The sequence below is a fragment of the Penicillium nucicola genome (genome assembly GCF_028828085.1).
Source record: "Penicillium nucicola strain IBT 29836 chromosome Unknown utg000013l, whole genome shotgun sequence".
NCBI lineage: Eukaryota > Fungi > Ascomycota > Eurotiomycetes > Eurotiales > Aspergillaceae > Penicillium > Penicillium nucicola.
Genome location: NW_026643137.1, coordinates 475,373 through 496,766, shown reverse-complemented (window position 1 = coordinate 496,766; position 21,394 = coordinate 475,373). Strand labels below are relative to the sequence as shown.

The 21,394-nt window shown below is 47.4% G+C and overlaps 6 protein-coding genes across 6 annotated transcripts; 4 read left to right on the top strand and 2 right to left on the bottom strand.

Moving 5' to 3' along the window:
- Nucleotides 1-738: 738 nt before the first annotated feature.
- Nucleotides 739-1,765, top strand: N7511_011379 (uncharacterized protein; the record flags this gene model as incomplete). Its single annotated transcript, XM_057133756.1, has 3 exons — nt 739-756; nt 824-908; nt 966-1,765. 3 exons carry the CDS (start codon nt 739-741, stop codon nt 1,763-1,765), a joined length of 903 nt encoding a protein of 300 aa, XP_056978713.1.
- A 1,113-nt stretch (nt 1,766-2,878) lies between these two features.
- N7511_011378 (uncharacterized protein) lies at nt 2,879-3,926 on the bottom strand (the record flags this gene model as incomplete). The annotated part of the gene is made up of 5 exons (XM_057133755.1): nt 2,879-2,899; nt 2,950-3,090; nt 3,165-3,530; nt 3,597-3,691; nt 3,746-3,926. The coding sequence occupies 5 exons, from the start codon at nt 3,924-3,926 to the stop codon at nt 2,879-2,881; spliced, it is 804 nt and encodes a 267-aa protein (XP_056978712.1).
- A 6,942-nt stretch (nt 3,927-10,868) lies between these two features.
- N7511_011377 (uncharacterized protein) lies at nt 10,869-11,183 on the top strand (the record flags this gene model as incomplete). The annotated part of the gene is made up of 1 exon (XM_057133754.1): nt 10,869-11,183. One exon carries the CDS (start codon nt 10,869-10,871, stop codon nt 11,181-11,183), a length of 315 nt encoding a protein of 104 aa, XP_056978711.1.
- A 3,083-nt stretch (nt 11,184-14,266) lies between these two features.
- N7511_011376 (uncharacterized protein) lies at nt 14,267-14,695 on the top strand (the record flags this gene model as incomplete). Its single annotated transcript, XM_057133753.1, has 3 exons — nt 14,267-14,486; nt 14,536-14,591; nt 14,645-14,695. The coding sequence occupies 3 exons, from the start codon at nt 14,267-14,269 to the stop codon at nt 14,693-14,695; spliced, it is 327 nt and encodes a 108-aa protein (XP_056978710.1).
- Nucleotides 14,696-16,845: 2,150 nt separating this feature from the next.
- On the top strand, nt 16,846-17,805 carry N7511_011375 (uncharacterized protein; the record flags this gene model as incomplete). Its single annotated transcript, XM_057133752.1, has 1 exon — nt 16,846-17,805. One exon carries the CDS (start codon nt 16,846-16,848, stop codon nt 17,803-17,805), a length of 960 nt encoding a protein of 319 aa, XP_056978709.1.
- A 1,607-nt stretch (nt 17,806-19,412) lies between these two features.
- Nucleotides 19,413-19,716, bottom strand: N7511_011374 (uncharacterized protein; the record flags this gene model as incomplete). The annotated part of the gene is made up of 2 exons (XM_057133751.1): nt 19,413-19,520; nt 19,555-19,716. The coding sequence occupies 2 exons, from the start codon at nt 19,714-19,716 to the stop codon at nt 19,413-19,415; spliced, it is 270 nt and encodes an 89-aa protein (XP_056978708.1).
- Nucleotides 19,717-21,394: the final 1,678 nt, after the last annotated feature.

Below are 21,394 nucleotides of genomic sequence, written 5' to 3'. Positions count from 1 at the left end.
CAACATTCCCAGCTGTAAACTACCAGACTGTGGCTGCAGAGCCTTATTGATCTTCCTGTCTATGACTGGTGTCGGTTTCTCAACAAGGTTAGTGTATGTGAAAATCTCTAGATATTACGTTAGACAACGTTTCCAAGATACGTTGCCGACATGTTTCATCCGTCATATGCATCCGGCGGTGTCCCATCCCATGCCATTTCTCGTCCTGGTACCCACGTCTGCAAAGCACTACATGACGCTCATTATATTCCGATATGATTTTAAGGTCACTAAAATGAAATACTGTGAAGCCGTCTGAGCATAAGACCATGGCATTCCCAAGGCCGATTGCGCCAGCCGTAAATGCCTAGATGCTCGGGATGTGAGCCACCCATAATTCAAAGGAAAGTGATATCGATCCATAAGCAGAGACTGTTCAAAGAAAGGGCTATATTGCAGCGGCTCGTCCATTCCTCGTTCCGTACCTGGTAGGCGCACGATAAAGCGGGGTTGACGTGGTGCATAGCGAAATCCTTGCGCAGAACTATGGGAGCAACGTCATCATAACTCAGTTCCCTAAAGCCTGGTATGTGGTCAAAACACCCCGTCTGAGTGATTCTCGCCAAATATTCCGAGTCTTCAGATTCCCCTTCTCCACTGGTGCGCAATTCCCCCGCTGGCTTCTCGCCCGGCGTGACCCAAGGCCTAGTTATCGTGGCTAAGTACCCTTCACAGTCAACTCTACCTGCACATTAAGGGATGTCTCTGTCATCAAAGGTCGGTCCAATCTTGGTAAAAGCAAGAAGCATCATACCAAGAAGGCATTGATCTCACGAATTTGCAGATCAAAAGACTGAACGCCCAGTGGTCGTTCGACTGCTTACCTGGACGGGAACTAGGCAAAGGAAGCGTTGCCGATGTCTATCTAGGTGGGTAGAAATATCGGCCCCTCGTCCCGCACTTTCACCCATGTTGATTATCACTAGGGACCAACCACTGCACCCAGGAGAAAGTCGCCATCAAAAAGCAACGGATCCCCTGGTCATCTAGTCCGAAAGGCAACACACTGCACCACGAATACAGTGTCTACCAAGAGCTGGGCCGCGGTGAAGGTATCCCGACTGTCCATGACTACTGCCGTGAAAGATACAGATACAGAGGTGAGAATAGATATCGATGCTATTTGATTATGGAGCAGCTGGGCCCAAGTCTCTACAAGACCATGCACCATAGATTGGGAAGACCTCGACTGGCAAGCAGCGGACTTTTCTTCTCCCTGGAGGAGGTTGTGAGCATTGGAGACAAGATGATCTGTGCGCTGCAACTTGTACACAACAGGAACTTCATACATCGGGATGTTCAACCTGGAAATATTGTGTATGATCAGTTTCGAGAGCGAGTGCTGCTGATCGATTTTGCCGTTGCTGAAAGGTATCGGGGCACCACGGCCCACAGGCATGCGCCCTGGCAAGCCACTCAAATGGTAGGATCGCCTGTTTTCGCCAGTCTGAACAGTCATCGTGGTCATTCAGTGTCGCGGCGCGACGATATGGAGTCTCTTGGTTATGTCCTGGTGTATCTTATACGTGGACAACTCCCCTGGCAACACCTCCCTGCCGAGACCAAAGATCTGATGTTTGCGAAGAAATCCGCTATCACGACCAAGGAGCTTTGCGGTGGATTGGAACCTCTGTGCAAATTCCTCCGCTCGGTGAAACGGCTTGGGTTCGGCCAAGAGCCCGATTACGACGGCTTGCGCCGGGTGTTACGTGCTCTTGTCGTGTGAAATTCTCCGAGTCTATACACACATATCCAACAACCCAACTATCTTGTCATGAGGATCGGAAGAGTTTGAATTGGGAGCCTTGGACTTCGGCACCATATATATAATCAAATCTGTCTCGCCACCGAAATTAAACAGTCTGTTGCACAGGACTCGAGCTATATGGCTCTCCTGGTTGATGAGACTGATCAGATGTCCTCTTAGCTGAGCACTGAGTAACTATCTGTCTCCTATTTGATCTGATCCTTTTGGAACTCCAATTCTTCAGGCCCATTTACGGAAGAATCTGGCTTGCTCTGCCAAAGCCTAATGGCCTGGAGGTAGTGTAAGCCTACCTCTGTAGATTAACCCCGCATAGTCGCGCCTGCCATTTGAGGCCTCCCGAATAATTATCTCCCTAGGAATATACTCGGCCGCTAGTGTGATCCAAAGTGCTATAGCTTGACTCGCTGGTCCCACGTTCTTCATTGAAAACGTTGTGGTTCACCATCCCTGTGGAACTTGCTGGTCCCAATCTACAAGATGAGCTTGGTCGATGTGCTTTTGTACATGCTGCTTTATATGGCTGTGTGCAGACTCTGCAACCCTTCATTGATTCGCAAGTTGATATCTGAGAGATAGAAGGTATTGAACAAGAGACGAATGGCAACTGAGAGAAGTAAGAAAAGAATCAGCACCAACAAAGAGCGGGTCCTGGAAAATAAAGCAGTGAGCACCTTAAACGAGGATGGACCATTTCCAGTACGTAGAATAGTTTCAACACATTATTGATGTTCACTAATTACACCTCTGCTTATTTCCAAATTCAAATACTTTCATAGAAAGACACTAAGCATTGAGATCGGCGGAAAGCTGAAGGGCGCCTGGGTTCTCTGGGATACCTAGGACCGCCGCTTCCATAGGTACGATAGGCAACGGGCGATTTGAAACTGTCTAAAACAAGAACCACGCTACGGGCGAAATCACCTTGACAGATACTGAGCCGGTCAATCAAGCCAGAGCTCAGGGCAAAATGACACAAGCATTGTTGCCTGGATCGGAATTGGGTAGCCCGCTAGATCTACAGAATAATACAGGATCAAGAAAACACTAGCGTGATCAACGTCGTTCGACCTACTAAATGTCACCGCAGACATTCTGAATCGGTCAGCTGATGCTTCAAACAGCGCCGCAGCAAAGCCACATACCTTTCTTCTGTTGTTGAAATCAAAGTAGATTCCAAGCCAATAATCGCGGTCGCGACAGTCATCATCTCCACCGCTTGTTACGTTCCAATGGCAAGAAGGCTTGTGCTCATTCATAGCGTTGGAAGGGAAATCAACCCAAGGCTATACAGGGTCTATCAGCAGGATGAACTCGAATAATCTCTTGGGCACAGCAAAAGGCCCAAAGGGATACGGACCTTTGGAACCGGCCAGTCGGAGAAATGGACGGTCTTTGCTTCCATAAGAGCCTTTTGAGGATTCCAAACTTCGCGTGAACTCCCAAGATACTTGGCGTGGACAACCTCACGGAACTCTCCTGTCAAGAGGGTATAGGGTCGGTGGGGAATGATGAGCGCATGGTCTCTGTAGATGGCATTCACGATCTCCATGTCATAGTCTGATGTTTGTGATGTTGCAGTAGCAGTTACGATGCGGTCAAACTCGAGCTCAGAAGGCTCAATTATCATAAGATAGCTGGTCATAACGCGATGATCAGGATCCAGCCAGTAAGCTCGAGGGAAGGCCAAAGGACATGGAGGCAAAAAGAACAATTCGTCCATATGCTAGATTGCCGAACGTCAGTGATACAATCTTGAAAAGCTACGATCCATGCTTCATCGTATACATACTTGTAACATGGTAACATCCGAGTCTAAGCTAAGAACGCGACTATATTGCGTCTGATTAAAAGCGAGGAGTTTTGTAAAGCTTTTCGACCACGTAGCTTAGATTGTGTTAGTTCATTTGGTCTCTCAAGTTCAAACAAGACATCACGTACGGTCTTCTCTGTTTCCCGTTTGGACGCGTACAGGCACTAGCTTCACATTATATTCATCCCGGGCTTTGCGAAGTAATCGGCTCTCCGTCCCGTTTTCATTCTCATCAGCCGAAAAACTCAACGGGTACATCAAGAGCCGATCAGCTTTACTGTGCAAGCGATGTAAAGTCTCAAAAATCATGACTGAGTTGCACAAGTAAGCAGTGTTGGTGGCATATTGCGAGTACGCAAATCGCGACCAATCCACGGCATCTTGGCCTTTCCCGTGATGGGAATTCCCGAGATCAAGCCTTGTTGCTGAAGATCGATCACATAGAATAATTTTTGTCTGAAAGAAGAGAAGTGCAAGTACTATGGTGAAGCCTATTGTTCGTGAGGCGCCCCGCAATGTGCGTAGCATCATGAAAACCCAGACATGTAATGCAAACTAAATGAATCGAAGGTTGAGATATGTCAGAGCAGCGCTGACCGAGTGTCGTTATAAGAGGAGCTGTATGTCAGGCATTAAACATGACCACGGGGGTGAGGAAAGGAGATGAACCAAACAACGGTTGCACCGTCACTTTTCTCCCTGAAGTCTTAGTATTTTAGGAGACGTTTTCTTTATTCAAAATTCCAACGAAAAAAGATATACCATCCAAGCGGAGGGCAGAAGCTGACAGGGCAATACAATCGATTCAGTTACGGAAAAACACGCAAAGAGAGATGAAATAAAACACAAACGCAGATGTAGCTAATGCTTTCGTCAAAAAGATGGCTGGTTATGTCAATGAAGAAGTTTATTGAATAGAGGGAATTTGACAGAAATGTTGAAATAAACCGGCAAGTGAGTAGGTGGCGGCAGGTGAAGTGTAGTGTCTCAGCTTGGGTTTGAGTAAATAACCTAGACTCAGGGCTCACATGGCAAAGGGTAGGCTGCTATCAACCGAATTAGGCAACGAAGATCGGTCCAGTTCTAATGATGAAAAGCTAAACTTGTCACCTACAAGCACAAGCGCGACTTGGCAGTCCTACTCATCCCTTGCTGTTTCAAACTTAAAAAATAGTTGGTTTCTTCTCTTCCTCTATAGTTTTACAGGTTGTGACTCTACCAAGTAAACGATATTGCCGACGATGAACACCTGGTACGGAGGTTCAGACGGCGACAAAATGGTTAAAAGTATAGAGCAAGGAGACAGATTGCGTGTAGTTTGTGGCCAGTGGTTCTGGAAAACGGCCAATTTCTTACCACCAGGGCTCTTCCTCACAAGGTAGGCGGAGCGCGACCTCCCCGATCTCTCTTCACTACTGACTATGATGCAGCTTCCTCCTCTTCCCGCCGGTGTTGCAAGGCTCTTTGGCCAACAATCTGAGCAAGGAGAATGCCAGCATTGGTGCTGCTTTTGCATGTGCCGCATGTGGCTTTCTGCCTTTGTTCATGCTTCCGTTCACGGGGCTCAGGTCACGAATATTACTTCTAGGGAACAGGTACGGTCGGCTATCCTAGAAAAGTATCATTCTGGGTTGCTGACTCCGGATATTAGACTATGTCTCACGGCGGGCCTCTTCGGAGTATTGAACCTTGCAATACATCTCGCCTACGACCTGACGATCAGCAACATGGTGATAGCTGCGCTAGCTTTGGCTGTGTCACAGATTGTCTGCTATGCTGCCGTCATCTGGCTACGCTCTCGCGGCACTGCTAGACAATATACCCGCCAAGATTGCCCTTGCGAGCAGCTCCACAATTTACAAATGGAAGATAAGCCACCAAAGACCAAATCACCCAGTAATCTAGAGCATCCGATTTGGGTGTGAGGGCTGAGCATGTGAGGGCTGAGCATGTGAGGGCTGAGCATGTGAGGGCTGAGCATGTGAGGGCTGAGCCTTTGTCGAGGCTCACCGCTGGTGAGCCACTATGTTCCGGAACATTGAACGAGTAACAGTGCCAGCACCTCATAATGAGAAATGAGAAATGAGAAACGGAATGATAACTCCTGAAGGAGCAAATTGTACTCACACTGGCCTCCCTGACTGGTGCAATCTCGGAGATGTTAGCCCAGCAGTTGTGTTAGAGTTTTGTTGGGTACTATTGTCTATTCCCAGAGCTTGATAAGTGTGTCATGGAAATTCTATTAGATCTCTCCTTTACTCCAAATGAAATGTCGGGATATAGTTAGATACGGCGAAATTTCCCCGGAGACCACTATCCCTCACATTATTTACTTGAAGAATACGCGCGGACGCAACTGGATTCATTAGATGAGCAGTCATCATTAGATTCGCAGTCAGGTACTTGGTTTCTTACTGTTAAACAAGATCATCATGATAAGTTCTCCGCGTTCTACATTTAAACTATGACTTTGGCTATCAGGCATCTGCTTGTCACTGAGAACAAAGAGAATATATCGTGTCTGGGGTACGTTTCCTAGTATTATCTCTGTTAGTGTAATCGCGCACAGCCTGATAAAATTCATTGGCTGTTTTCACTTAATTGGGCGAGGGCTAGCATCCAACGGCATTGTTTGATGACTTTCGCGTAAGCTCTGCTGCATAAACTGGCTGCTAGTGATAAATACACCTATCAAACTGAATAGAGTCGCAGCTATTGATCAAAACCACCGCGGCAGGTCACGTCCCCATTCAAACTGACTGTCACTTGCTGCTGCTGCCCTATCAGCACCAGTGAAATGAGATACTACTGCCATTCTGGAACAGGAAAACTTGCGACCTGCATTTTCTTTGTATTTTATACAGTAAGATACGTCGCATAGGTCTGTTAATAGCTCAATAAGTCTGACCGAAAAGCTCAACCCCTAGTTCATATGCACAGCTGCAATCATCATGACGGACAGCAAAAGGATTTGCCACAATCGCTCTTTGTTGGAGGCATTCTGTTGCAGATATGAGAAATGAACTGTTTACCTGCAAATAAGTATCCCAAGGGCTGCGAAACAGCTATCGTCCTCAAATTAGCATAGAACTTTCCCGGACTTGCGGTACAGAGAAATGCGAGAGAAAACAAGACGCTGGTAATCTTCTCTGATGATTAATTAGCTACATTGCATCCAAGAGGTCTTGTTACTGCTGTGATGTCTATTTCTCTGAGTCGGGTTCATCAAGCAACTGCCGGTTAGGGCTGGTAATATCACGTGTGTCGACTGGATTAACTGAGGATCATCTCTCCCGGGACCGCCTAACCCTGCTTCACACTTTGTACAAGCTTGACTTTTTTCGTAGCATCATTGTGAAAGAGAACAAAACAAGCTCACTGCGGGCGAAGGCTTCAGCGGGTCTCATCTCAGCATCTGACGTAGGCTCAGATACACCTGGCTTGCTGGCAATCTTTGGAGCCTCGGTCTGTGGTACTCATCCCTGATATCAAAGGTGAACAAGCTTATACCTACAAGTCTAAAGACCAGTTTCAAGGGGTAAGCTCGTGCCAGACGTACTTTGTTCCTAGTATCGAGTCCGCTGTATAGTTTCGCCTGCGTAGCGCTACCCACGGGCCAAGACGGCGTGTATCTCCCGAATCAATTATTTGTACCATGGCCAAGTGCAAACCCAATGATAAGTCATACGGGTTGGCTGTTTATCGCATTCTTGTAACGACGAGGGACTTTGGTTAAGTGTCCTCGGAAAGGAATGTGGTGGACTGCGTTTGGCTTTGCTTAACTTGCCTCGTGGTGAGTATAGCTTCACATTCAGAAATCGTTGCAAATACAGACAAAAGCCCTCCCTCCCTTCCATTTTTCTCATATAGAAGAATTTGAAGCGTTGAGTGTGATTCTATGGTTGATGTTCCTAATACTTTACTGCTAAACAACATTGCACTATCCGTCTAATACAGCACCATAAACTTTCCTAATGTGCTTTCCCATCATTCCAATGATATCGGCACACCCCAGACTGACTGTCCAGTAAGAGCAGTTCAAAGCAGCTGGTGCAGTCGTATGCCTGAAGTGTCAGATATGTCCGACTTGCTAACTATTGCTTGCGCTCTGCTCGGACTTCGCTCCAATGGCTGCCTTACTTTAGCTGAGTGACCCAGATATTCATTCCAATTGATACAAGAGAAAAGGCAACTGCCATACATGTGGAAATTATAGTGTGAGTTCCGAGACTGGCCTGCGCACCATATTTCCCCAAAACGTCCTGAATGTGCTGCGTGTAGACATAGTATAGACTGATTGACCATGAAGTTGCAACGGTGAGTAGAATCGTCGTAATCTACGCCAATTAGTAGAGCCGGTGTCTCGCTGACTGGTGCGAACTTACAAGGGATGAGATCACCAGCAATGCACTTCCACGAGAAATAAATATTCTTTTGATGCCAAAGACCAATGTCAAGAATGCTGCCACATAGGCTGATATATATATGCAGATGATGGCTCGTGAGCTGCGTAGATTTCCTGAGAGATAGACCTCTCCGCCACTCGCTGACAGCCCGTTAATCTCTCCGGTGAGAGACCTAACTATATCTCGCAGGTTGAATACGAACGAAGTGCTTGGATCGGAACATCGATTGATGATATTGTCTCGGCCTTCGCAGTAACTTAGGAGGCCAACGTGATAGTACCTGGGCAGATCTGCTTTGATGTCGTTGAGCAATGTGTCGAGAGTATCACTTACTTGACTAACGATGGTCGCTGCGCCCCTTGCTAGATGCAGATGCTTTCGTGCCTCTTCTCTTGCATTTCTAGAAAACTGTTGCATTGCATACGTGACATTCACAGAGCCCATACCGACAGTATCCGGTGAACGTCGAGCCGCGGCATTAGCGATCTGTGGGAAGTTGTTCAGATCTACCTGATTATTGAAGTCAATATTTCACCGCAGCCTGTAGAGTGGTAGTGTGTACCTTCATAAAGTACAAGTTGAATGGCGTAAATGGCGACGTGCAGCCGACAAATACAATTGCCAGGCAAATCAACACGGCGACGGGAAAGGACAATGCTGCGATGGGAATAACTCGGTTTAGTCTAGCTCGGGAACTGGGTCTCATGATGGCCATCCTGCACCTAGAACAATCTGGACGCGCGGAGTGCCTTTCAAATAGAAAAAGCAGCGGTCGCTAAGCCATTGGCTTTGCAACTGGGTGGCCACATATGAAACATCAGCTGGAAGACATATCCCAACTTTGCTCATATCCTAGTAAGAACAGCTCAAGATTGCTGCAGATTTGCCATTAATGCACACCAGCTGATTTGGTACTCTCCAAAACCGAAAGTTCAAAATTATCATGATTGCTAAGCTATCAGTATATCTACAAAGACTCAGCTGGCCTCACGGGCTTCTAGACCGATGTTGACTGTCTGATTCAAACTGGGTGGTAAATGTTAGACAAAGTTTTGTATGAGACGATGGTTAGGAAGTACTCGCGTATCAAAGTAGGGATCTAACTGCCCCATTGATTACACGACACCAGCTCCAGTGCTATGTCAACATGCCAGAAACCGAAGCATAAAGTCGGCTTGTCGGCCAATCTAGGTTGAAATTGAAAATGATCCAGGAAAGAGTAAAAGCAAAAGATATAAAAGAGACATGTATCTTAGTAGCGCGTGGATGGCTTCAATCCACTGCTCCTTGCTCAGCTTGGTGCTACTCAGATCACAAGCTCAGTCAGCGTTTTTCAAATAATTGAGTCTACATTTCCATTAGTTTTGGATAATTATATTTCCAATAGATGCCACCATGTTCAAGCCATTCATTTGTTTATATCAATAAGCGAAGAGTCCACACTTGGCCAGATGCGCTCAGTCAAGTAGAGCAACTGACTCCAAGATAAACCACACCTGTTTACTCAATCATACTTCGAAAACTAATGCTCTCCAAGGCCCTAGACCTCAATGTCTGAATGACTGCCCCCATTTATATGATAAGTGGTATATGCATATAGATAATGAGGACGACCGAGTAGTGGGCCGTAGCGGCAAGGACAGGCAGCGACATATTGCCGCGTAGGGCTTATGCCTCATACTTCAATGCCTTGTGCTGTCATTTATATCTCATCGAGGGCATGTTACTGCCTACGGAAAGATGTCACGCTGTCTTACAGTGCCCAATACAATTGTGACTGCTGTCTATTGTGGGCTATTGGATATTTGGTCAACATAATTGCTTGGAACCATTCCCAATCCCACCACCAGAGCCCCGAGAATCTGCAAAAGGTGCAGCAGCCATTTGGACCAGCTCATCGACCAGAATCAGGCATGTAGAACACGTGTCCCTTGCTTAGCTTGATCCCGAATGCTGACTATGTCGATCCGCAAATTTCCAAGAACCAAGAGGCTGCATTCAACCCAAGGATGGTCCGAATACAGACGAGATACACATGATCCAAAGAGCCGTCATCTCTTTGATGGCTCGATAAGAGGGGTTCCATGGCGCGACCCTCCCTTCGAGTTCTACAAAATTTCTTTTACAGACGCATGGGAAAAAGTGCCGCATGAATTCCGAACGCGCCCAAATTTCGAGACTGCATTTTTTATGCATAAGGAAAATAAACCTTGAATAGCTCCTATCCCTCATAGAACAGCCTTCCTGTGACGACTCTCATAATGGTGCGGTATTATGCTGCGCATTGTACGAAGGATTTCGCACAGAGAGAAAAAAGAATTGCCCCAAGGAATCCTGTCCACTAGCTGGTGAACCTGCAAGTTTATGCCGCGGCGGATTGCGACGGATACCTTAAGCCCAACCCGCGCTAGTTCAAATTCCGGTCGCGCTTGCCTACCCCATTTAGTGCTTCTTTACATTTAGACTAAAACCGTAGCGCAGTACAGAATTAGTCATGGATCATGAAAGAATACGCAGATGTACCTTATGAAAGAGGCATTTTGACAGAGCCGACTTTCATTCCTTCCTTGTCTTGCTTACAGCTATAAATAAATTCAATCCGCATATCCAGTCAACATTGCTGGTACGAGATCAAAACATTGGCTACCATTTTGAAGCTGTGCAGACTGCTGCCTTTTTCATGATTCAATCCACGGTCGTCTTGGTAGGATTCCTCGGGGAGGGCAATGAGCGAGACAGCGTCCCGCTACTGGTGGAACAATCAGCAGCATTCGACGGGTTGAAAGGAAAAAGCTCTTTTCGTGTCGTTGGGGGCTTCTTCAGGCCGATGAACCACTGGTGAATCATGGTGTTCTACGAAGGATCCCTGATAGGAGACCCTGCTGTGGAGGGATTGCGCCGACATCTGGCCACATTTTGCTTAGACAGGAGAACTTACGAGCATGTTGAGCCGATTGCGGAGCCGCTTTTTTCGGAGACAGGAGGACACAATCCATTTGGAGCCTGGAAACAGGAGACATTGATTTGCTATGTCAGAGGCTCCACCTATCGCCTGATGTGGGATGGCGTTGTGCACTTCGAAAATGCCAAACTATACACGTCCGCCGTGGACGATGCGTTAGAGGCAGCCGGGGTAATGAGTGTGGATTATGATATATAGAGAGTCATTGTGCAAACACGTCTGGGCGAGGTCAACGCAGTGTGGTGACCTGAAGCCTCGAGGTAGCTGCTGAGATCCATGCTCAAATTTGGCTTTTTCGTGTTTTGTGCCCTCGTTCTCTTCTGTCTCTTTTCTTTTCTTACTTCTGAATCTTTTCCTTTACTTGAGGAGTTGGACATGTTGACTGGATGTTGCTAGTGTACCTATATTGTGAGCGATCATAGAAGGACGGACATATCATCTACTAGCCGTATTGCAGTAGCATGACTACTACAGCCAATGGTTTCTTTCTGCGGTATAGCCTGTCCTACATCTTCCACAGGTTCTTGCCCCAAATCTGGAATGTGCCAAAGATCGGTGCACGGCCATTCTACTTTGTAGACCTGACCCATTACTGAAGCCCACAATTTACCGACTTGCCGTAATTGAGAGCCCGGCTGCAGACCAGCAGGGAACCTCTCAGGGAAGCCGCGCATTAGATTTGCAAAGTCAACACGCTTGTATAGGACATGATGCGGTGCTTCTCTATGAAGGGACAGCCGATTACTGCAAAAGCCACCAGGTTCATTGGCCCAAGTGTCGCAAACTTAGCGCTGGGAATAGACAGTATGAAGCACTGGAAAAAAGAGATGACAAGAGAAATTACTCTACCTCGGGCTTTCAAATTTGGCAAGTTTACTTTGAATGATGTTTCTAGCCCATTATAAAGTCTCAAAGCCACGCAGGTCACTATGAATGCTCGAATTATGGTGGCTCGCGTGAAGAAACGGAACCGGAGGGGAAAAAAAGGTCAGAGACGCAAGGAAACGTTTCGCGACAACGCCATTTACTCCAAATTGTATCAGACTTCCCAGTGTTACTTTCCTGATGCATTTACAGGCTACGTGCATCGACGGGTCAAGTTGGATATTGAGATGTATTGGTATGGAATGAGGCGCAGAGATCTTGCAATATTGACCCACGCACGACGCCACTTCGTTAAAAGAGCATACAAGAACTGGGGAAGCGTTTCTTTGCGAGTCATTCGCATGCTATTTCAAGATCCAAGATTCGCCTTGATGGGTGAGTTGAAGGAGTTGGCTGTCAGAGTGGCGCGGGACCATTTTTGTCTAGAAATGTCGCACTTCACACGCTGGATGGCGAGGCTAAGGTCAATACCGCTATGGGAAGCGCGCGGGTTTCGATCAATGCTTCAGGAAGAGCTTCATTACAGTTGGGTGGTGGGGAAGGTGTGGGCTCATCCGCCGCCCAACACATGGTATCATTACGAACAAAGATACCGTACTGACCTAGCTAGTATAACATATTGCAACTGCAGATTTTGAATTTCTCTGCGGTATTGTGATTGCGATTTTTGCTGTCGCACGGGACCTATGTATCGCCGGATGACGGATTATTGCGATGCTGTTCCTCGTTGTCCATGCAGGCAGCCCATGGTGGCGATTGGCCGTGCTTTGGACTCGGACCTGAATTGACAGACTAGACGTAGAAAATCAGGTGCAAGCGCCTCGTGTGTCGCATCGGAGTACTTCAAGTGTAATTTTCTCCGCAACAGACACCACACCAATACCACATGCTTTTGCAAAGATCCCGGTTAGTGAACAACAGCATTGCCCATAATTGGCGAGCCAGGCGGCCACTTCCTATTGCAGGACGAGACTTGGAGCTATGTCCTCACAGAACCCATACATCATGATCAGGGAAGTTTCACGTTTGTTCTTATGCATTTGGAGCAAGTTATTAAAGAGTTTGCAAGACAATCGTTAAATGGATCTTGTAAAGCTTGAGTCACTCGGTATTTCGTAATAGTGTGGAGGTTCTGCGCTAACCGACAGCGGGCCTGGTTTGTAGAACGTGACAACGTGCCAGGGTTGCCAATTGATAGGTACATGCTTGATCCCAGCCGGAACGAGATGCAGTCTTGTGATATAGATTGAAGTAGGCATTGCGCTCGTGCATTACGAGGGAGCGGTATGGATTTGGAAAGTGTCAGGCAGAATGGCAGCAGGAAAGTTCAAACTGCCAGTAGAAACACGCAATGGTGCTCAACAACGCCGCGCCCTTCTAGCCGACGCCCCATTCACGAGCACCTTATGCTTGATCAGTGCGCGGCACAGTCTAAGGGCCTAACATCGTGGCCAGGACAGTGTGGCTTCACTTGATGCGCTGGTGGTGTCGTGACCTATGGCCTTGCTGGGCAATCCTGGGGCTGTTCATGTGCTTTTTGTATGTGATAACAAAGAACCTGCTCGGATCTAGACAGCAACGTGTGGCAGAACCAAACTGAGTCCCGGTCGCTGGGACAAACACGATTCAGACACCCATCTCAATGCGGCCCCCTTCCCAGTTGATATGGTATAATCCCCGCATAAATTTTAGACAATAGCTTCTCATCGCCATACTGCTTTCTGGACAGTGAAAGAGCTCAGGTGACTAGTTGGCCTGGATTACATTTAGGGCTTAGGGTTGGGGTTGGGCTTGTCTCGGAAACCCGAAACCCGATACCCGAAACCCGATACCCGAAACCCTGACACCCTAACACCCTAACACAGAATGGAACGCAGCCTGCCTGGCATATCTTTGCTAATTCTTGCGGATACTTCCAGGAAGGCGAACATCGCTAGTGACCCGAGCTGTCACAAAGAATAGTTCAATCTGTGATAGGCGACCTTTGCCACTTCTTTGCAGAAAGCTGGACAGACTAAGAAATGGTGAAAATTGCACAAGCAGCAATTGCACTCTCATTGATATCGATTTATGTACCGGATGATCATGCTTGACTTGGTCTTTACGAAAGAAAAAGGGCATGGGGCTTGAAGACGGAAAGGACGGCCACCGTGGTACCTTTTGGAAGTACAAAGAATGAGATTGTCCGGTGGGGCTAGATATCAATCATGTGTCTCGATCTTAATAACAATGGACAATATCTAGACTAGGAGAACGGACCATGCTGAGGACAGTCTTCGCGAATATAAAAGAGGCCATCCAAATCGATTGTGATCACACCATATACTTTCCCAGATCATTGCCTCTTCTCAATCCCTCTCCGTCTTTGACGCTCCTCCGTCCCTGTTCTCGCTACCATGGTCAAAGGAGACCCGCCCACCAAGGCTGCAATTCGGGACGAGAGGACCTTTTCCGAGCTAGAGACTCGGCCGACCTGGCCCTCTCTCAAGCACAGTCTTGATCTGAGAACGCCAAATTCGCCTGGAAAGATTGCGTCCACATCGAAGAAAGCTGCGAGGCCAAACGGCAAGCATGTCCGTATGGCCTTCAAGCGGAGCGCCGGCCTCGATGTGGCTGGTAAATCGGCAGACAGCAGGTCATGCTGCTGTCCAACACCGATCTCAAGAACCACCCGCGGCTCTTTCTCAGAAAGCAGTTTTCACACTGTCCAAGAGTACCCGGGTAAGCATCGACTCTCGGGTCTTTTTTCAATGGATGATTTCGACAAACCAAAGTGCCGCGACTCGCCGTTTCGCTCACTTGTGGTATTTGACGCTGGCGGTTGAGGCTTGGAACCCAGTACGTGGACTTCTGCCACACGTCCAGATGCTGGGGCACTTTGCGGTAACGACCGAAAAAAATGCTCTAGTCAGGCTTTTGGAGACCTAGTGTGACCGGGCTACTCGACCTGTGTAGTCACATACATGATTGGTTGAAGGTCACAAAGGGCTCAAGGTGGGATCAGATTGGGGTTCTCATGAGAGTCAGCTATTACAGAAATCCCACGGCTAGAGAAGCCGGACATCATAAATATAGACGATTGTTATATGAACATCGCGTAGAGTCCTGGTGCTTGACTGTCCCTCTGGCGTGCCCAGTATGATTCATGAGCAACGGGAGTTTTATCTGGCGTGCGCTTCAGATCCCTGACTGGCTACAAGACCAGAAAATAAGCCATCAAAAGTGTGACATAGGCTACTTTGAATGGAAGCATTTCTTTTGCTGGGCTATGAATCCACAGAATCACAGCGCATGTGTGAAGACCGTTCAGATAGAAAGAGCTGTCTGACATTGAGTAGGCAACCTGATTGTCTCCACTAGGCTCATGATGAGTATTATTTGAAAAGGTATTTTGTAGTTCTTTTGTATCTGCCATCTGCCGTGAAAGTGCAGCAAAAATAGATCTCGGGGGGCGTAGTGCTGCCTCACTGGAGCTGCTACAGTGATAGTCAAAGCCCTCGCCTGGTTTCCCAGAGCATAATATGATACTGTCCTGTCCTCTCAGCTGCTTGTGGGCGTGGAGCAATTAAACCAGGAAATAAACCGCAGAGGAGCAGCGCGGTCACAAAAAGCATGCCAAAAGAAGCATATCGAATCTTTCAAGAACTAAATAAAACGCCATCTGCAATAATCCGTCTCTGCATATTTGGTTTCACCAGCCTAGTCTTTTGCTACACTGCACTGTATTTTCAAGACTCAATAGGTATGCTGCTAGTGTAATTCCCACCATACGTTTTGAGGGCACTATCAAGCACTGTGGTTGGCAGTTAATCCGGAATATGCGCAGGCTGGACGAGCCCGTTCAGCCTATCCTGGTGATCAATTTGGCTTGCTACTCCCACGCAACTCTTTCGTTCTCCTAACGATTTATTGACGGATATTGGCAAGGGTGAAAGAGTTTCCTGATGGTGAGCTAATCATAGAGCTTCTCCGATTTGTTAGATTTGGTAGCTACCATAGCCTTGAGGAGCGGGTAAAACGAATGAATTCTGGTCGGAAATTTGTTAGCTAAGTATTATGTGGCTACTGTGATCTTCGGTTACGCGAATATATCGAGACAGGTCATTGCCACGTTAACAATAGCAGCTATTTTCTGACACTTTCCTAATTAAGCTTAAAAGAAGAACGGCATGGAGCAGAAAATGATAGTACATTATCGTGAGGTTTGGCCCATACAACTACTTACTACAATAACTCTCTCACAAGGTAATAATAGCTCGTGTAGAAGCAACACACATAGCCCACAAACGTCTCGTCACTGGACTACGTGAGAGCCTTGAAGTCCACATGTTCAGTGAGTCAAATGCTCTCGTGAAATCTGCTTATGGACAGTAACTTACTTGTGGGCTTTCTTCAGTACTTGTAGTCTTTTGGTTGACCAGTGCGCCTATCGCATGGCCATATATTGGGCGGAGACTGGTTTGGATCGAAGCCTGCATGAGGAAAAAGGAATGGGGCGTCAATGTTACCAAATACTTATCCATATGCGCGTAGTGCTTTTGTCAGTCTTTTGTCAGTCTTTTGTCAGTCTTTTGTCAGTCTTTTGTCAGTCTTTTGTCTGTCTTTTGTCTGTCTTTTGTCTGTCTTTTGTCTGTCTTTTGTCTGTCTTTTGTCTGGCTGCGCGGATTCAGGACTGGTGAAGCGGAGGTGGCGGTTCTGTCACCAGACAAACCACGCTCGGTCGAGACATGCAAGCGATATTCAGAGATATTGTCCAGGGGGCTTGACCGGCACCTTACAATTACAATCACCTCCGTAACCATTCCTTACCGAAGAGAGCATGCTCTACTGTAGGCTAAACTGGACGTGTCATTTCCAATTCTGGTGGTTCACATTCCACATTTAGATTCGTTTAGGCAGTTCTGCAACAAATGCGATCCTTAACTTCGTAACTTTGTCAGACATGGCTCTCAAAGAAAAGTAGCAATACTCTAACATGCAACAGGATCATCTTCTCGAGCTAGAGCAGCTAAGCTCACCGCTAGCTTGGAATAGTCAAGGGATTCACAGCCCAATCCTGGCAAACAAAAAGGCTGGCCAACACACAGTAGATGACTGGGTCTCTGAAGACCGCTACGTAGACTCCTGCACTGTGCTGGATACGTACGACTGGAAACCACTTCCCCCGCGGCCCCTTGATCCGAACAGAGGTAGTCACCGCACGTCTGCAGATTATCCATCCGAGCGTGTCAATCACCACAAGCCTAATGTAGTTTTTTCTTTGAAGTCCCAGCCCAATCTCCAAATTCATTCATGTTTCGGACGCTTGGCAGAGTCCAGTGTCAGCGAAGACCACGATCAGAAAAACAAGCCTCTTCCTCTGGAGCCATTCTACCCTCCTGCTGATGACCGTCAAGCACCACTCGGGCCAGCGAATGCCGACCGTTACCATCGGCCCCGGCTATCCTCAGCACAGCCTCAAATCGCCGCTCAGAGCTTCCCTCGTCCATCTCCCAAGCCCTTTCGCCAGCCAAGTTTGCCAAGCCCGGAGCAGCTGTCTGAGCAGAGACTGTTGTGCATGTTCTTCGGATTTGATTTGATGGGTCTGTCCCATCTTCTCAACAATGACAGGCTGCGTCGGGTTCGACATTACTTGGCTTCACAGCCGCTCCCGGATATGATGGTCGATGGCGAGAGATATCCAACTGCCACATGTGCTTGGTTAAGGAATTTCATTGTTGATTCTCCGTATCGGCTGAACCTTGATCGAGGGCGACTGCGTGGCCTGAGGCTGGATGACAATGCCAGTCACAATATAAACCGGGGATTCGGGCTTTTGTGGGACTTTGTGGAAGCATGCGGTTCAAAAGCCAGATGTGCAATAAATGAGAGGAGCAATCTCGATGCAGCAAACAAGGAGGACCAGCTCCGATGGTTTCAGGTAAATATTCCCTAGTCATTGTCTGTTCGGCGTCTCCAATTCCTTCTCTTCGTTTCTCTTATTGCTCTGAAATTCTTAACTAACACGCCTGGCGCCCTCCTTTCTCAGTACCGTGACATTCAGCCGGCGGAAACAGAGCACATGCTTCAGATCTGGCATGTCCTGAAATCTTTACTGTTACAGCATTCTGCCCTAAAACAGACACGGAGGCCAGGACCGGACAGGCATGCTCGTGTGGAGTTCATCTCGTATACTCATCGCGGCCGCATGCTAAAGCTTCACGCAGAAGGAAATGTCATTGGATTCATGAAACGCGGATTGGGAGAAATCCAGCAATATCTGACGGGGCTAATAAACACGGGGCATCCGTTTTGGGATGGATCCAGTATTGACAGGTTTTTCGAGGAAGCTTGCGTAGAATGGCAAGACAAGTAAATTGAATGGCAGGGATGCTGCAGCCCTGTAGTCCGTTATACTTTCCGTGTTGATTCACTATACCTATATATCAACCCTATTATACTTCTATATTCGCGAACTAAACTGAACGAAACAGCTTAGCACTTTCATCCGAGGGCCTATTTATCTGAAGGCATACTTGAAGGGCCTGCTTAAAGGGCCTGCTTAAAAGGCCTGCTTGAAGTTAGGATCTGAGGTACACACCTAGAGCAGGCAGATTCAATCCACAGCATCTTCTCATTCGTGCCTGTCCTCACTCAACAAAGTGGTATGATAAAAACAGTCTCCTGCCTCGGCCTACTCTACGTGACAATCAATATCTTCCTCGATTCAAACAAGAATTACCTAGATCCAAGCAATCTTTGAAAGGATTGCTGTCGAGCTTCTGCCTCCGCTTCCGTCCCTCATACTAGTCACAAGGTGCTCTATACTCGCCAAATTCATCAGCGGTGGGAAGTCAATAATTGTTCAACAGCCGGTTTTGGACCGAGAACCCTTCAGTGGTGTTGCTTTTTCACGAGCATGATAAACCTGGCTTTAGCTCCAGGGCCTAATATAGCCACACAGCTACTCAAAGGCACAAACCCTACCCCAGCGCAACTCTATTTGTCCTCCCAATTATATCGTATTTTGTCACCTCCGTGCCTGCCTCGGGATGGATTTTCTTGAATGACTCCTCGCCATACTTGGAAGTCCCAAAATTAAATAGCCTGGTGGTTGCCAGCGAGAGCCAAGCCAGGCATCAGCTTTCTAACGGCTTAAGTAAACCGAGGTATCGTGGCTTTTAGTCACGGCTCAGCGTGAGGATTCTATGGTATCATTCTTACTAGAACGCCACACGAAAACATCTTAAAATCTGTCAGCCGAGAGCATTGGCAATTATATGCCATCAACATCGTTGACCCCGATGATGCCAACAAAGGAGTTGTTCGTTTCAGCCAGCCTCCGCCAAAGGAAAGGCGACGGCTTGCACACTCATCAAGAACCCCAACGGCTCAGTGCCCAGTCCCCATCCAGAAGCAAAGTCAAAGTCGGCGCGGAGAACTTCAGTATACTGGAGGGCTGCCGAAGTAAGCCTCTGCCACTCACGCCAAATTCCGCATGGCAATTACGGTCATTCGAATCTCAAGACGACCAAGAAGGCTTCCCCTCATCTTGGAATGCTATTACTCTAGCAGATAATATCCACGGCGTGTTTGCGGATGAAATTGAGCTTCAAGATCTATGCCAGCCATGCTTTCCAGATACGGAAGCGCCTCTGGAATGCGACGATGCTGGAAACGAGTCTGAGAGTCGGCCACTACTTACAACAGCACGTAGATACAAGACCAAAAGCCACCGTAGCTCGTCACGGTACAGCAAGACATCAATGCGGATGTACTGCAGGGTAGAGGCCACAGCTCTAGGACGATCGCAGCGCAGTGTCTTCGCGTCCCTCCCATTGTCTCTCCCATTCTCGTCCTTCCGCATGACGCGGGGTATCAGAAAGTTGTTTTCGGGATACAATCGACTGTGCAACGTTTCAAAACCCAGGTGCATTAATGAACATGACTTTTGGCTATTGTTGAAAAGATTCTTCGGCCTGGTGCCACTTCCGCCATCGCTTTCGGGGCTTTTCCCTGCCAATGATGAGATCCCCTACCTCAAAGATTATTTAAGATCCAAACCAGTCCCGGTACAGCATAGCGACAGTAGAGATAGCGATAGAAACCTGGTCAAAATCTGCACGAGGTTGGCAGAGTGGGTTTTCCATCCCCAGTCACCAGCTACAGATTGGGAGATGTTCCAGGGATTTGGGCTTGTTCATCGATTTTGCAACGAAATGGAGTGCAGAGAGCTGGATCCCTCGAAATTGACGGTCCAAACAGCGTGGCTTCGGGTAAATTCTGCCTTTTGTGCACACTTTCAAAGCATCGGTACTAACGCACATCCAGAAACATAATATTTCTTTCCGGAAAGGCCAATGTATGTTGCAGGTTTGGGAGACTTTGCGGTATTTGCTGTTAAAGAAAAAGCATTTTGATCCGACGCAGATAATAAGGGGCGGGCTCCATCAAGTATACTTGGCGCTCTTGACCCCGGGGCTCAATGCCGACGGTCGCTCCGGTAGCACACCGGCCACTTCTCCAAAAGGACTGTCGCGATAAGGTGGGCGACATGCGTAGGTTCTGAGCCACTGACTCTATTGGTGATCTTTCCCCCGGCGCGCTGTTCGTAGTTCAAAATTTCCTCATTTTTCATTCAGTGTCCAGCTTCACCTGACATAATCTATCTGCTACTGTAGCTTCTACTCTCTGACGAATCTGATGTAAACGTTCTTCAGTAAAAAAAGATTGGCATAATTACTGCATGATGATATCTCTTCGAGTCATCACTTTTCCTCCCAACCAGTAAACGTTTGGACCGGGTCTTTCCTATTAGCGCTCCAAATTTGGAACACGCAGGCTGTCGAGCCTTCACATACGGAGAAACATCCTGGCTTGGCTACATTATCACACATTTTCTTCCTTGTGCATATGCTCATAATAGGCATTTTGGCAGTGTAGGACGACCCCAGCACATGAGTGGAGTGGTGTGCCCTTCTGAAAGCTCAACGTCTCCGGCACATGAGCATTGAACCAAAGTTGGATTGACGCTGAAGAGCATAGACCATGGTCTCGGTGCCGCCCATGGCATTCGCAAACCTAGCTTGTCAGTGGAAAGATTGTAATAGACCAAAAGTGGGCGTCTCATCATGTGCCATTTTTGAACGGTGCGTTTGGGGCCAGGGATGCAAGATGTAACCTGTTCATGAAAGGCGGTAGCACAGTTTCGTGATTATTTTGACATTATATAGCCGCTTCCTCCCCTTCAAACACGGAGCTACTAAAAACTATGGTAATCAATATCTCATTCACTCCAAACACTTCATAATAGTCTATTTCATATGCGGATATATAAAACGCCAAATATCTTACAGTGGCTAGGTTCCTAAGAGCAAGAGGGCGGTGAGAAAGGGGCAGGAATAAACAATCAACACACTGTATGAGGAAAACCTGAACGGTAATTCTCACATTCTGTAAGAAGATTCATGCTATTTGTGAAGTAACGTTACATCAAGTTGAACATCAGCTCAATCAAGCTTCGCTTCTGATACCGCCAATCGCCA